At 34.7% G+C, this 18,111-nt stretch overlaps 1 protein-coding gene across 1 annotated transcript in view; it reads left to right on the forward strand.

Annotated features, from left to right (window-relative positions):
- Positions 1 to 508: 508 nt before the first annotated feature.
- The window catches only part of LOC149908250 (uncharacterized), a 34,280-nt gene continuing 16,677 nt past the window's right edge, over positions 509 to 18,111 (forward strand). Inside the window, exon 1 of the mRNA XM_090101679.1 lies at positions 509 to 584. Coding sequence (XP_089957805.1) covers positions 530 to 584 — 55 coding nt within the window. The 5' untranslated portion in view covers positions 509 to 529. The remainder of the gene's footprint in view (positions 585 to 18,111) is intronic.

The raw sequence follows: 18,111 nt of genomic DNA on the forward strand, positions 1-18,111 counted from the left end.
TTTTTATGAAATTTTTACAGTGTTTTTGTTATAAGTATGATATTAGTATGATAATGAGGCATTTTTATAAAGAAGGTCCTTTACGATGAAAAACAAGGTATTGTAAAAATAAATTACTAAAATAATATTCTAAAATTATAATAATCTATTCATAGCGTCATTGCTTATTAATTATTCCTACGCAAGTGGTATACGTACTTATTATGTAATTATGACCTCTTTTTGTTAAATTACATTTTACTTTTATTCCCTTTGCAAACTTACCTTTAAGAGAAAATAACCTGCGCCAGAATTTAAAAATCATAATATCGTAAATTAACTGTATATTACTCCGTCATAATATTGTCATGCTTACGTCACATAGCTGTAAATGATTAAAATTATGTAACTGAAGAAATATAAAAGCTGCGTATTGTGAATCACGCGTCGCGTTTCCCCTGCCTAGTGTGCGTCTCGCCTTAGGACCTTGAATGTTTCAGAATTTTCGTTTAGTTCAATTAGGAATTTATCGAAGTGCGGATGTGTTACTATGACTTCTGAAAAAGACGAAGGTTCGAGCTTCGAAGCAGCTTTAGAAAGAACTGGTAAATACTTTTTAATTACCTGATTAATATTTCGTTTTGTTTATAGGAATACGTTCTGAATAATTTTTAGATTGTTATTTGTTGTTTTGAATTCGGTACTTAATGCATTTACAGATGAGATGTTTGAAAATTTGTGTTTGTGTTTTTGAAAAAATTTTTCGTTTAAATGTTAAAGGTTTTGGTGGTGAAACTAGAGAACCTTTTAATAGAGCTTTGCTCGTTTTATTAAGATAAGTCCTGTTTTTTTATACCGGTTGATTAAATTCAGTAGTTAACGCTATCAAGAACGCTATTGAATATTCCAAGTATTACTATAATTTATTTATCTATATACCTATATATAAAAATGAAACCCGTTTCGCGTTCAGTCACGGCATGCGGCACGTGCACGTGTGAACGGGTGGACCGATTTCGATAATTCGTTTTTTATTATATTCCTTGAAGTACGAGGATGGTTCTTATGTAGAAAAAACGTAAATATGTACCACGGGCGAGGCCGGGGCGGACCGCTAGTTTATTAATAAAAACAAAACCATTCCGTTACAACTTACAGTTTACCCAATGCGATAGGGATGTCTAATTTAAAATATATTTTACACATTAATGAAAAAATTGTTACATTAAGATTATATTACCTAGGTATATCTAAATTAAAATGCTATAATTTAATTTAATAACTTAAATAAAAAATAATAATTAAAACAGTCAAAAAATAATAATATCAAACTCAAACAATTGCAACTCATGGTTACAAATTAAAATTAATTAAATTTCTTCACTAAATAATAAGTACTTAGTCTATTCTAACAAGTAATATAGTATGTAGTAGAATTAAGAATTAACAATAATATACTAAAACCTTTCTCGAGAATGACTCTATCTAAAACCGTATCAAAATCTGTTACGTAGCTTTAAATATTTAAGCATACAGACCTTAGCTAATACAGACACACAGACGACAGCAACTTTGTATACTATCAACTATGACTTCCATTGATTAAATGGATGACCTTCGTTGAAGGGGCTCTATAAAGTAAATTAGTTTTGTCTTGGGGAACAAGTAAAAGCTTCCATACGTAAGCGTCTTATACATAGAAATTAACGCGTACACACAAATGAAAAATATGAACGTATTTTACATTCAAATTTCGTTTTTCTATTCGTATTTTCAAGTTCTTGAATATACGTTTAAGGGCTGATTTTTTCCAGTCCTTGGTAAAAATTTATTCATCGAATAACGTATTATACTACCATATCAAAAATGTATTCTAATTGTCCGTATTTGACAGTTCCAGGTGACATTTTAAAATGTTCGTGTAATACTTTATTGGACGGATAAATTTTAACCAAGTATTGAAAAATCGGCCCTTAGTATATTTCTTTATTTTTAAAGTATTTTTATTAACCCAAAAGTATACGCGCTATGAGCTTTTCCTAGTACATTCCTTCCATAATTATTGATTTCGTAGTCTATGGTCGTCGTTTGCCCCATAGCTTAGTTATAAGACGATTATTTTGTTAGTGTGAATCCATCCTTCAGTGAGGGTGGTTTGTTCAGCTGTGTTGCGTCACGCATTGTGCCGATCGCAATAGTTCAATAGTATATTTTGTAGTTCACGTAACTACTTATAAAAAAACATTATACAACCAATTTACACTACACAGACAACACAATAATTTGTTTCCAAAACATATAAAATATTACCTATATACAATTTACCACACATATATTTTTTTTACTATTTCTACAACTTGCCTCGCAATTATTAATAATCGGAATTTTCTATTTATAACACGTTTTATTAGCTCCACATGTGTTTGTATCTAACCGACTCCATCATGGGCGTAGCCACGGTGGGGCAGGGTGGGGCGCTTGCCCCACCCTGGCTCTGACCTGGAAGATACCTAACCAAATCTAAAAAACTTAATTATCTAGGTACCGACTACAAAACTTAATATCCGTTAAAATATTCTCATTTCTCACTCGAAAGTTGTCAGTCGACACAAAAAGCTTGCGCTTCTAGGTTGCATGATTTAAACCACCTTTGGTGACAGAAAAAGTAGTGTAGTACCACAGACTAATAATAATAGGTAGTACTGTGACCCCATTCAAAGCTGTTTTTATTTAGCAAAATTCGCACTAAATTTCCCATCCAATTTCACTTTTGTTTTAGGTTAAGGGGTCACTTACTGACCAAAAAAGCACAAAAAGCTCACAGATCCAGGTGGTGCTTCGCTCGCAATCTTAAATAAAAGTTTTTGGCCGATATCTCGGAAACTATCCACTTGGCAAAATATTTGGATTTTTTTGAATACATCTTTTATACGTTGTAAACTTTTTTGCTAGACTTTCCGTTTACGATTTATGGCCTATTTAATGAGCCGGTTAATCGTTTTTGGCAAGTAAAAATATTTAAAAAAATGCATTAAAAAATTTATAAATAAGTACTTAAGTAAAAAAAATCAAAAATTTTGTCGTTTCGAAAACGGCGAAAATCCACATGCATTGGAAATTTCTTCTTCGTTTTCATTAATCCGTATAAAAACTTTTGGCCTGCCACGTCACCCGCCGAGCGGCATTTCTACATTGAACGTACAACAACTCAAAAAATATGGGCACTAGAAAAAATTTCAAACACATTTATTGATGTTTACAACAATTATTGATCAATCCAATATTTTACGAGAACGATAAACCGGTTCATTAAATAGTCCATACACCGTAAGCAGTAAGTTTAACAAAAAAGTTTACAGGATATAAAAGATGCGAAATTTGATTTTCTACAAAAAAGTCTATGTAACTTTAGCCCTAAAGTTTTCGAGATATCAGTCAAAAACTATAAGATTGCGAGCAAAGCTCCACCTGGATCTATCAGCATTTTGTGTTTTTATGGACAATAAGTGACCCTTAACCTAAAACAAAAATGAAATTTAATCGGAAGTGCGAGGTTAAATGCTTTATTTACTGAGTTAAACCATTTGAAACTTAGAGCATTTTAATGCTCTGATTTGAAATGGTTTATTTTTCCATTTACATAGACATGTATTATGTATAGGATAAAAAGGAATCATATTAGCTATTGTATTAGAAAGACAAACTATATTATAATATAGGGATGAAATTTGCAACATAAACGACTGTATCTTTTGTGTTGATTTATTCATATGATATTATTTCAGCTTGATACCGCCACGCATTCTTGAAAAAGAAGGTATTTTTAGACAGACGGACAACAAAGTCTGCCTGTCCGTTTGTCTGTCAACACCCTTTTTCTCAGGAACGCATGGAGGTATCAAGCTGAAATTTATATCGAATACTCAAGTCTACGGTCTCTTAAAGCTGTGAAAAAATCAAAATCAAAAGATACAACCGTTTTATGCTGCAAATTATCGCAAATTTCGTGCGCGATTCCGACTCGCACTTGGCCGGTTTTTTTTTGCCCCACCCTGTGCTCATGGCTAGCTACGCCCATGGACTCCATTACACTCGATTTTGATCAATTATAAATGGACAGATTTCATTCAAACTTACTCAAACACTTATCAAGGATCGGTCACAAATCACAATACAATAATTTTATGAGTTTATGCGTGTTTTTTATTTTTTTTAACTACATATAACAATTTATATAATATTTAAAAAACAGAAAATAGCCACATTTTTTATCAGAGTTTCTATTAATATTTTTTATTATAGTTATAGAATTTACTTGGCATGGTGTTATGACTTATCGTCGACACCTAATTTTATTACATACCTAATATATAATACACTAGCGGTCCGCCCCGGCTTCGCCCGTGGAACCTACATGTTTAAACTATCCTATCTCTCAAGTTGGATCGAACTGCACATGGTGATCAAAATATCTGCATATCAAATTTCATGCAAATTGGTTCAGTAGTTTAGGCGTGATTGAGTAACAGACAGACAGACAGAGTTACTTTAGCATTTATAAATTATAATATTAGTATGATCTTACCACGCAATGGGATAAACTTTTTTTTTTGGATGGTGATTCTCAATGTTAACCAGAAGGGCTACTACATTTTAACGTGGACGCGTGGGTGAACTGAAGGTTCACCCTGGTAGCGACATACGCAAGGGCGTCCCCCCTTGACGGGGATCTCGAACCTCGGCTTGGGCTGTCGCTTGAGTGGAGGAGGCCGGAAGGGCCCTAGTCGGACGGGATGGGATAAACTGTCTCACATCTCGGGGAGTAATAGAAATGTGTCAGGATGATTTGGAATTGAGGGCTTACAGTATGTCGGACGGTTTTTTTTAGCGTTCAATCATGGAAAAAAGATGTGTCATAAAATCTACGATGGCGGATACTGTATTATTAACTTTGAAACAAAATACACTGAAAAATTGAGGATTCATCCTGTATACTTTCCTTATTCAGAGAAATCGATTGCTTGAAATTTTCACAATAGAAAAAAACGTCATCAGAGTACACAGGCTATCCGCCCGCCCTATCGGAGTTAATTTCGCTTTGTCGTTCAGACGGATAGGCTGCGTCGCTCGCGGCGCTCGCGTGTAGTTCACAAATAACAAATTTTGTATGTCCGCCAAGACATGATACACCTTCCCCGTGACCACGCTCGCTATAAAGTGTTCGAAACGTCGTGGTCGGGATAATCATTAATTATATTATGTCGAATAAATTGCGTTTAAAATACAATAAAAAGTCTTTAATTTCTAAATGTATAATATTCATTATTCGCGTAAAATCAACAAGAAAAAATAGTAGTCCCTTTATAATATTGAATATTAAACACTTGACCGTAATTTGAAGCTTACTTCATTGAGAAGGCACCTAGCTTTTTCCGCCTATTTTTCCCTCTCTTTCCGTTGTATATATGCTATCTCTCTCGCACACCTCTCCACCAGGTGGCGGGGCGCACGATAATGTCGGGCGCTGGATGTTTTTCATTGGCGTCTAGCTTCCGCCGCGAGAAGGTTGTCTACAAGACTACAACCTTGGTGCTATTAAGTATTAAGTATTGCTTAAAGCAAGTGCTAAAAGTGTTAAAAAGTGTATCCCGTCGGATCGGTACAGTGAGTTATTTTTACATCTATTCTAATAATATTTTACTTAAAAATGAGTAAAAATCTTTAAAGTCAACGGTATAATCGTTGGACTTTATTTAAAATGCTGAGGTTTTTAATGAATCCTTCAGCAATAGTTTATTTTTCAATATGCTTAAATACTTAATAGCATGAATAAAGATATTTAAAATTAACGATACAACCGTTACATTTTACTTGAAATAGTAACTTTTCTTTTGAAATATTTCATTATGCAATATGTACTAATTAATATTTGAATTTTTAATACTGTGAGTAAAGCTATTTTAACGGTGTTACCGTTCGGCTTTACTCGAATCGTTAATATTACTTTTGTGATTATTTGATATTACTAGATATATCAAACACCCTCTCTTGTATATAGATATTTTTAATACCTATTTTATTTCATTTTTAATAATGTGTTTTTATTACAAGGGTACAAGTGAATTTTTCGTGGAAAAATTACAATTAATACTTAGTATGGATATGAGCCAACTCAAAGCTTTACAGGCATACAATCCATTGCTACGACTTTATTACATTGTCGTTATCGCTAGGAACGGTTCGGAATTCCTATCATAGTTTATTACTAAAAATTATCGAACGAGATGAGTCAGCTCCAAGAAGTCACGACATGTCAGAACATGTTGTGATATTATTTTATAAATCGTACGGGAGTTACCGCTCAACTGAATAATGATGGAATTCGCTCATGTATAGTAGATACGTACCATGAATGTTCCACACATTCAAAACTATCCGTAGTCTATACGTGTCCTTTTATGAGTATTATTCTGATCCGTTTTTATGTGAAAATAGACATATTACACACGGCTAATTTGATTGAAAATTACGTTTCCTATGTTCAAATGATGCAACTTTTTTGTTAAAACGAGTAAGTACCAAAATTTTACAATTAAATTCTTTGGTTTACTGAACTTGTGCTGAAAGGGTTATCGTATAATAATTATCGAGATATCTTAATATAAATGAGATTTAGATACACTTATTTCAAAGGATTTACAATTCACTTCTAACGTTTTAGAATAATATTATAAACTTGTACACCTTGACAAAAAGTAAAAAATTGCGGGTGAGTGGAGATTATTTTGTGCAATTAAATATAACGTCCTACGACGGTATGGTTGCGTTCGTAAGGAATGTTAACGGATATAAAGCAACTAAATGTTACATCGATTGCATGAACAAAAATAAATATGAATCGAAGTTCATTTTAAAATTTAGTGAATTGATTTGAATTATGAATTTATTAAATGTCGCTAACATTGGAAAATAAGTTAAAGGACCTTGTTAATTGCTATATTATTTAAATGATTATTTACTGCTATTTTTATATTAGCACTAAGGTGTATTCTTGCTCGAAGCAGAATACATAAATGTGGCCACTACTCCTCGCAGGGGTTAGCCAGGTCAAATTCACCCTCGCAGGGTGTCTCTTAAGCATTTTTTGGCAGGCCCTACTTATTTCTAGTTACAAACATCCCTCGCGCAGCTGTCGCTCGCAGGGAAATGGTGCAAATATATATCGGCCCTCGCGGGGTTTTGATTACAATCGTCCCTCACGGAAAAGATGGTGCGAATATATATCAGCCCTCGCGGGGCTTTGATTACAACCGTCCCTCATGGAGAAATGGTGCAAATATATATCAGCCCTCGCGGGGCTTTGATTACAACAGTACCTCACGGAGACATGGTGCAAATATATATCAGCCTTCGCGGGGCTTTGATAACAACCGTCCCCACGGGGAAATGGTGCAAATATATATCAGCCCTCGCGGGGCTTTAATGGCGATTGGTGCAAATATACAAAGGATTGATCATTAAAATGATCATAGATATTTGCTTTTGTCAACGAGGACCCACGAAAGAAGTTTTGGATATGACCGTATCGGATCTTCACTCTTCTAAGGTAGGTAGAAAAAGGTTTTGAAATCTACTTCACAGTGGGCAGTATAGTAAATGACCTAATAAATACAATAAAGGTTAGATACGTCAAATAATGGGCGCATGAAATTTATACTTCGTATCCTAAAAGTTTACGCTTCAGGAATCAGGAAACCACCATTGGTTTACCAATTATGGAAATTGGAATTGAACAAATTGTATTTACCAATGCAAAGCCTAATCACAACAAAGGAAGGCGAGTCGGATCAAATATCATCTCGCAGATGATTTGTGGCGGTGGTTTCGAGGATTGTCACCAAGCCTTGTGTCAACGGTATGTTTGGTATCGTAATTAAATGGCACTAGCCGACCAATTTTCATATACAAACATCGGAAGAGATTTTTTAATCGCAAAGCGATTGAATGTAACAAATGACGATTGATTACGTATAGTTGACCTCTCATAGGCCTATTTTAGTTGCCCGGTCTTGTAGGCAATTTATTTGACTCGTTTTTCAACCCATTTGACCTCATTATTACACCCATGAGATTTTTCTTCGGGGCTCAAACAATAAATCGCTGAGGGATTAGGATAATCGTTTGTTAGACAAGTTTTTTGTCATCCCACCAGGATTATTATATTGTATAATAAAGTTATATACAACTATTAACGTAAAACGTTTAAGTACTCAACGAATGCTGAGAATACTGACTGTTGAGTTACATAGGATAGAGGATAAATAACGGAAAGTCAATATTTCCAAACAAAAGCCTCTTATTATTAGATATTACTTGGAACCCCTACCCTTAACGAGAAAGCTCTGCCAAATGACTTCTCATTTCTTTGCTTTGAGGGGGGGGGGGGGCAATAAATGAAATGTACAGGCTATACGGCTTTTAAAATATAAGTCTGGTAAGCAAACTAAACTTTGCTGGTTTAGTTCTTGCTATATCGCTATCCGTGCCTGCTTCTCGTGTTTACGGGTGAATTAAGTTTATCAATAGTCATAAATGCAATGCTATTCAGAGGATATACTGCATTTAAAACATGACATAGTCTGGTAAGCGAACTAAACTTTGCTAGTTTAGTTCTTGCTATATCGCTGTCCGTGGCTGCCTCGCGTGTTTACGGATGAATAAAGTAATGTCCTGTCTTCGCATCCACAGCTAACTGTCCTATACTGTCATAATCTTAACACAGATTCATTCGACATAGCTCCCCACGAGCTCAGTTCTTCATTTTTGCACTCGCACAACTGTGGACAACACAAGAGCAATGCCTCCATTGGTAGCAGTTACAATCAAGGGATAACTAACCTTAGGCTAGCCATATTACGGATGTTGGAACAACCGACTATATTCAGGGCAATTTTCTTGTTCAGTGTAACGTTTAGACTGTCGTAGCATTCCTACGGAACAAAGATGGGATCAGATCTGCATCCTTAATGCAGTTAATCGAAAGGAGATACTTTCAGACGACGATAGTATTCAAAACCCACCATATTCCTTAACATAATAATGCAAAGTTAAGCTTATAATCTCTCTTGCCATTATCCTGCAGCAGAATTCCTTGGCGATAATTTATCCTCGTTAGAACGAGCGAGGGTTGTTACGATAATATGAGAAATCCTAGTCAGTTAGAGACCTGAACGACGCGATAGAGTACCGCTATTTCAGTAGTAGTAACACCTAGAAGGGTGAAGGTATTCTGGAAAGCGGAACTGAAGGCCCGGTCAGCAGCATCAGCCACCTAATAGACAGTGTTCAGTGCTGCACCACTATAATCTGCAAAATGACTCTGACGGTATGAAAATGTGGAGTACATTTTCAAAATATCAAATGATATAGTTGGAATAAAAATCCTATTTGCCTCCGTCTATCCAAAAGACATACGGAGTAGCTAGTAGTAGTTGGTTGAATTAGAATAAAGTAACTATAGTTAAAATCCTTTGTTACTGACTGGATAAATTTGGCTCTTTTCCTATCTGACGTTCATATAGCTGTTGACTGCCTAGTGTTGTGCACAAACACTATTATTATAAACTAGCGGTCCGCCCCGGCTTCGCTCGTGGTACTTACGTTTTCTCTACATAAAAACCATCCTCGTACTTCAAGGAATATAATAAAAGAATTATCGAAATCGGTTCAGCCGTTCTCGAGTTATGCGCTTACCAACACATTTTGCGATTCATTTTTATATATAAGAAGATAAGTCACGTTATGTAGTCCCGAGGCTTTCGGTATATAAGTTCTGATGTAAATCATAATTATATCTTAAAACGGAATTGATTAAAAGTAACGTACTTGGCTGTAGTAATTGCAGTTTTGGGACACAGATAAGCTCCTTATCATTTTAGTCTCTTAAGTTCAGTATATTTGTTTCCAGTACAGAGTTTATGACCTATCAGTTTTAAATAAATAATTCATGCATTGTACTGAAAGTACTAGCCATGTTTAGATTATGATTGGTGGCGCTGGCTCTAAACATTAATAGATACCGCACGGTTTGGTTTGATGTTAAAAATCTGTATTATAATTAAAACCGTTTACCTGTTTTGATATTTTATTGCCTTATTCAAGGGGTGACCTTTTAAATTTATTTCTGACCCCAAAAGTAAGGACCAAGTTCTCTTCTTGTCCGCTTGTAGCAGGTTGGGTTAAAACTGTGTGAGTTGAGACAGGTGGTAATTCTATGTTAAGATGATTCAATTGTGCTTCTACAGAGTTCTAATTGAATAAATAAAGGTTTGAGTTTGAGGTATTTTTGCCTCGTCGGGATCAGCTGTTGCTTCATTTTGTAAGTAACATCTAAATGCGTAATTGAAAGTCGTTACTGGCGCTTTCGCAGATTTACGCTAAAGATAGTGAAAATTGTAGTAACTTTAACTTTTCAAGCCCAAAAGGTTAACTAAGGTACGCTTGAACCAATCTCATAAGTTCTAATACTTTTAATCATTATGATTAACTTTTTGGTTCTTATTTGATTAACTTTTCATCTGGGATTGTTAATATATTATATAATATAAAAATTTGTGTGATTTATTGGTAGGTATACTATCTGCACACCTTACTCTTTCAAATAAAGAAACAAGTAATTACTTATGTATTCAAATTCACATTGGCGTCCATATATTGTACACCAGGTGGGTAACAAACAGGTCTCAATGAAGTAAGCTTCAAATTACGGTCAAGTGTTTAATAGCTGTGTTTTACCTGAAAATAAAACACATATTAAATACTTACCTATATTTGAAGCTTACACTTAACGTCCACCTGTTGTGGATTTCGACTCAATGAAAAACATCCAGCGCCCGACATTATCGTGCGCCCCGCCACCTGGTGGAGAGGTGTGCGAGAGAGATAGCATATATACAACGGAAAGAGAGGGAAAAATAGGCGGAAAAAGCTAGGTGCCTTCTCAATGAAGTAAGCTTCAAATATAGGTAAGTATTTAATATGTGTTTTATTTTCAGGTAAAACACAGCTATTACTTATTCAATAACCGTCGATAAAATTTCAACTAGTTTTTGTCGCATTTTATTCCCGTGATGTGTTAGTTATGTAATCTATCTTATCTATGCTATACTATCATATAAATAAAAATATTACGATAAATCAATGATTATATAACCAGTTTTACTATACCTACCCTACCCTAATTATTATCTAAGCGGACCTAACTTTAGGATTTTTTTATATTTAGTAAATTTTAAGAAATCGTACATGTATTCGAAATGAGGAATACATATTATGTATAGTATAATTCCTCAAAATTACAGTGGCCGATTGACATAGGTACTATAAGCTCCTAATTAGAAATCATCCCGCAATAAGTATTTATATTACCGCATACAATAGTTCTGTGTTAGAATTACTCCTGTCCTCTAAACCAAACATTACAATATTGTTTTTGTTTCTTTTCCTTTATAAACTCTATCAGCTATCTGTTTCTCGAGTCGATTTACTTTTAATTTTCAGTGTTATACAATCTGTTTTCCGCTACAATAGTATCCAATTTAATATCTATTATGTATCTATTCTATCGATTAGGTATATAGTTATGGTCTCTGTTAATTTTTCTGATTGCCATATTTCTGACATACCTACTTATATCTCTCCGCATTTACATTCATAAGACTGTTGCGAATGCGCTGTTTTTTTGCGTGTCGTCAATGTGCGCTTTGTGAATATTCCAGACGTACTGCAGTAGCGAGGCAGTTCTATGCTGAACCCCGTCAAGGGGGGCTGACCTATCAGCATAGTCAAACCACTGACCGTGTGTGTATAAAAATTTAGATTTGTACAGACGAAAAAGCTACAAAACATATAAGCTCACCGTATAAAAATTATGATTACTACAGCTGCAGCGGGCAAATCTACAGGCCATATTACAAGGTCTCTGTCACTCATGTGTACTTGCGCGCAAATATCTAACGCTTATCGCGTAAACACCGACCCAAACGGCGGTGGGTTGACAGCTGTCTCTCACATGACATCGCGATTACTAATTACCCGTCTGCGACGAAAAAATGTTGACTTTTGGTTTGTATATCGTCTGGTAGTTTTGTTCGTCACGCGGCGCGCGAGCGACTTTGCGCCCACGCAATAGATAACCAGCCGAGCGTTCGAGCCTTTAAGGTTCATTATCACACGCAGCTGTCATATTGCAAAAAATGTAGTTTATGATAACAGTAGGTACGGAAATTTCTGTGTGAAGTTATTTATCTACTACGTAGTGATTATTTGGTAATATATAATATATTTACGATATTACATCAGATCATATGCCCGAAGCTATCGATATCTACATTATCCTTGAGGTCATAAGATAGGCACGGCACGTCGTAGGTTTATACAAGATTAGATGCAGTGCAGACTGATAAAAAGTGATGTTTACGATAACATACAAGTGGCCAATCCTTTAATCTGCGACATTTCTACATAGTTTAACACAAAGTCACTTTCTCTGTCCCTATGTCCCTATGTCCCTTTGTATCCCGTTTTTTTTAATAGATAGAGTGATTCAAGAGGAAGGTTTTAATATATAATTTATTAGGTTTTAGACAAAGCGGGCGAAGCCGCGGGCGATAAGCTAGTAGATAATATAAATAAGCATATTATCATAGTAAATTGAATCTTGTCTCGTCTTATTGGTTTGGATGTTATGATGTTGGCTTTCATCAAGTAGAAACAACTCAAGTCTTTATAGTTTTGTACCAAAAACAAGTGTATCAATTTCTTTCAATTGTTTCAACGTTTTATCGAAGTTAATATGTGTTTCCGTTGTTAGTTTTCTCATTTAAATAACTAAAAATAAGTTTCAATGCCAACAATGTCTGACGTGATATAAAACATAAATTACTTATAAAACACCAGCTTCCGCCCGAGGCTTCGCCCGCGTGGTGCTTTGATAAAAGGTAGCTTATGTTCTTTTTCAGGGTCTAAAGATTGTCTGTGCCAAACTACAAAATCGGTTGAGAATTTTAAACGGGAAAGCGTAACAGACATACAGACAGACAGAGCTACTTTCGCATTTATAATATTACTAGCGGTCCGCCCCGGCTTCGCCCGTGGTACATGTTTACGTTTTCTCTACATAAGAACCATCCTCGTACTTCAAGGAATATAATAAAAAAAGAATTATCGAAATCGGTTCAGCCGTTCTCGAGTTATGCGCTTACCAACACATTTTGCGATTCATTTTTATATATAAGAGGAAGATAAATAAGGATAGAGTAATAGCTAATCGACTTCTTTAGAGTTCCGTACCGAAATGGACTACTGAGACTTCACTGTCTGTCTGTCACCAAGGTGCATTTATTCCATGAACCGTGATAGTTAACACTTTAAAAATGTATTTTCTATTGTCGGTATAACAATTAACAACAATAAGAATAAAATAAATTATTAAGGGGCTCTCATGCACCAAGCTCGTAATCATATAATCTTTAGAATCCCTTAAAAAAGCAAAAGAATAATTATTGAATGGAAAAAAAAAATTGGTCTGTAAAGTCGGTTTACTGACGATAGTTGAACGTGACAACGTCCGATTGTGCTTCTATGTCGCTCGTTCCGCGCTCTCGCTTGCACTTCAAGCCTTACATGGAACGCCTCAAAGCGAGGTAACGCCGCATGAGTCATGTTTTTTCGTGCGTGCAGTCGGCTCTATCGAATTATAAGACCTTGTCACGTCAAAAAAACATGATTTAAATAAAAAAAATGCTTATAAATAGTTCTACGGAACCCTTTCGCGAGTCTGACGATAAAATACATAGCTGCATAGTACTCTTTCCGATGGAATTTCCGAGACAGAACTCAGAAAGACTCAAAAGACTCCTATTCTTCCTCAGCTCTCAAGCTATTTCTGTTCCACATCTAAATGGTTTCAGTGAATAAGGCATAACGAATAGACAGACAAACAGATAGTTTGGCATTAATAAACATTTAAAAAAAAATAAAAAAAAATAAAATAAAAATTTATTAGCAACTTCACATATAACATTACAATATTGCTCTGCCTTCTGAACTAGGTAAATACCTGTATCTCAGAAGGCAGTGCCTTCCCTTACAAATTCCATATATGTATTACATTATATTTGGCCAGTTAACAAAATAAATTTTAGTGACTAATGATGAAAGAATACAAATTAAAAGATTAAAAAAAAATAAAAGTATAATTATGATTTGGGCCGATGGACATAGTGTGTGAAAGTGTGAGTATGTGTGTGTATGTGTATGTGTATGTGTATGTGCTTTTGTGGACTTATGTTTGTGTGAGTGTGAATGAGTGAGTGACTTTGTTGTTAGCATTTATTTAATAGTATTTATTTAATAGTAGTGAAAAGATTTTCAGTTTGTATATAATCAAGATTTTGGAGCCAATTGATGATGTATTTTTTGAAACGATTGGTAGATAAATTTATAATTGTGTTTATGTCTTTAGTCGGGATGCTGTTATATAACCGTGGAGCAATGCAATTTAGCTGCCGTTTTGCAAAATGAGTCTTGGTGGGGGGTATAGGGCACCTGAATTTTCTCTTCCATGTTCGAGGCAGTGTGTGGGCTGTAAAACGGTGATATCTCAAAAGAGCTTTTAATATATAAATCTTGCGAACTGAAAGAACTCCTGATTTCGCGTAAACATCTACCGTGGAGTGCCTGTATGGTAGGTGCATGAGAACTTTTAACACTGCCCGCTGGGCACGCTCAAGTTCGGACATTATAGTTTTAGGAGCCCCACCCCATGACGTCACACAATAATTTATAATGCTCTCACAAAGTGCTTTGTACACTTGGATAAGCAGTTTTTTGTTAGCAACTGGTCTTAGGTGCTTAAATATATAAACTAGTTTTCTAACACGATTGCAAACATGAGTGATATGGTCTTTCCAACTCAATTTGTCATCTACAAGTATACCCAAGTATCTTATAGATGTAGCCCTAGTTAGTGTCGCACAATTATTACATTGACTTAGTTGCCCTCTATTACATGGAAAAGAGTGTAGCTTGATGGTTAAACTTGTGGATGGACCGTAGGTGGCTGTCTTTGAAAAACAAAGATATTTCGTTTTAGAAATATTTAATGTGAGCAAGTTATCTTCTAGCCAGCTTGTGACATTTTTCAATCCTCTCTCTGCTTTACTGTGAGCTTGTTCCCAACTGTGACCGTGAAATAACAAGACCGTGTCGTCAGCAAACATCTGGATATCTGTGTCGGTAGTAATTTGGTCAGGGAGACTATTAATATAAGTTAAAAACAGAGTAGGTCCTAACGTACTGCCTTGAGGAATACCAAAACTACACGACGAGGCATCACTAATATCATTTTTTACTCTCACGTACTGCTCTCTACAAGACAAATAACTTCTGAACCAATTTTGCGCATGACCACGAATTCCTAAGCTTTCCAATTTCGATAATAATATCGGAATTGAAACTGTATCAAAAGCTTTTTTTATGTCAAGAAACACGCCAACAACCTTATCCCCTCTATCAAGATATTGATAAATTAACGTAGTTAATCTCTGTATGGCTTCTTCTGTTGATTTTCCTTTCCGAAATCCATATTGAGCAGCAGTAATTAAATTATTTTTTTCTAGGTATTTGATTAGTCGGCTATTAATAATTTTTTCCAGAATCTTTGACAGTGTTGAAAGTAAAGATATAGGTCTATAGTTGGAGACATCTTGCTTATCATCTGATTTATAAATTGGAGACACGATAGCTTTTTTAAAGATGTCTGGAAAGATACCTTGTTCTAAACTTAAGTTACATAAATATTCAATTGGACTAATAAGATATTCCTTTGCTAGCTTAATAAATCTACAAGATATACCATCGAGGCCAGATGCGCTAGAAGTCTTGAAATCATTTATTATTTTGTTAATTTCATATGAATCAGTTGGTATGAAGGACATAGAATGAATATTTGAGTTTGAGTTTAGATGTTTTATTTGGTTAGCGAGTTCATCTTCTGTCTTGTGTAATTTATTTAATATCTCCTTAGCCAAGTTCCCACCTATGGTTGTGAAAAAATTATTAATTTTGTTTAAGGACTCCTTTGTATTACTACCAATCGTGAGCAGCTCCGTGGGTATATCATTGTTAGCTTTCATATTACATACTTCTTTTATAATATTCCATGTTTTTTTTAAATCTTTCTCACTATTTTGTAATTGCGTTTGGTAATATTTCTGCTTTAAAGACTTTATAATTTTGTTACAAGTGTTCCTATATTTAATATATGTACTATGTATTTGACTATCGCATGGTCGTAGCTTGGCTTTTTTATGTAACTTATCTCTTTTACGGATTGATCTTACTACTCCGGGGGTAATCCAAGGCTTCAGAGGCACCTTCTTTTTTGATAAATACCCAATCGAAGTACACTCCCTGATAACTCCACCGATACTGTTCACAAGCCATTCAGCACTATGATTTACATCACGCAGGGAAAAATACTGAGTCCAGTCGATTGCACTAATTTTTTCCAATGCTAATGCGTAATCTAGTACCTGCTTAGACAAATTAGTTTTTAATCTCGACATCTTATTACTTCTTATTTGTAAAAGAATAGGACTGTGATCAGTTAATGGTGGAAAAACCAAAGTCTGCCAACTATCCGAGGTTTTTATCATAAAGTGGTCAAGGCAATTGTTAAGTCTTGTTGGACATGTTATACCCAGTTCCAGACCATGACTAGCTAAAATGCATAAGTATTCATTTAAATGAGAGCTATGAATATCATTACAGATAGTGTTAATATTAATATCACCCGTAAATATTATGTGCGGTTGTTTAATTTTTTTGAGAATAGTATCTAAGCATTCTAAGTAAGGTCGCGGATTTGTATAACTGGGTGGTCGATATGAACAAATAACGGAATACTTATCAATATTAAGAACAAGGCAATTACCATCCACCATTTCAGGTTCCCAGGAAACAGCTGTCAATGATTTACGTACATAAACGATAACCCCATCATTCTGGTTTAAATATTTTTTAGTGTAATGCACGTTATAATCAGTTAGGCTCGGTGGAAAAACACCCTCCTTTGACCAGCACTCAGTTAGAACAATGATGTCCATTGGTGTGGCGAGCGTTGCAAGAAAAGCCGCTAGTAGATCAAAGTTGCAATATATACTTCGAATATTTACAGTTATTATATGAAACAAATTAGGATCATTCTGTAGAAGGTTTTGGCATCTGTATGTGTCATCAACTTGAGTACAATTTGCTGAAACTGTATCCAAGTCGGACGTTATGATTTTGAAGGAATCGAATTTATTAAAATATTTATTAAATAATTCATATCATTACCACCTTTATTAATTTTATTAACACTGATGCCAAAAAAGCAAATGAAAGGACGCTTTATAAGAAGCTGAGCCTGCAAATACATATGTAACATATTTATATAAAATTTATGATAGTCAAATGCTTTAGGTTTTCGCAAGAGGTGTAGGATGTTAAGTAATGTTTTGTATGTATGAGTAATTATGATAGTTTGTGTATTGACAATACTGATGACTGACCCATCGGACAACCAGTCTTTAAAAAACATATAAAATTTGGAATACATCTTATAAACTATATTAAGCACTTTTCTTATAATAATACTATTACTAACGACAGAGAGTCATTTATCACCAAGTTTTTGGAGATCACTTTCGGTGTCAATTCTAAATTGTTGGGAACCTTCAGATTTTCTTAAATATATACGTCCATATGAAATCCAACAGTAAGCATAATTATGCCCCCTAGCAAACTCCCTGCTTTTATAAAATAGCTTTCTGGTGCTAGATGTTAGCGTTTCTGTTATGTATACCGGTGTTTTATTATTGTCAATTTTGAGATGCGATGTGTTTAATTTATTGTTTGGGTTCTTTTTATTAAAATCTTTCGTAGCCCAGATAAATTTGTCTTTAGATATTTTACTAGTAAAATCGATGATTATCGGTTTATAAGTAGCAGTCTTAGTATTTACTCTATATATATCTCTTATACTTTGTTCATGTACATCTAATTTTAATAATGTGCCAATATCGTGGA

This window comes from Colias eurytheme, chromosome 5 (assembly GCF_061535395.1).
Source record: "Colias eurytheme isolate Ceu_HAF_F1 chromosome 5, ilColEury1 Martin Lab GWU primary, whole genome shotgun sequence".
Classification (NCBI taxonomy): domain Eukaryota; kingdom Metazoa; phylum Arthropoda; class Insecta; order Lepidoptera; family Pieridae; genus Colias; species Colias eurytheme.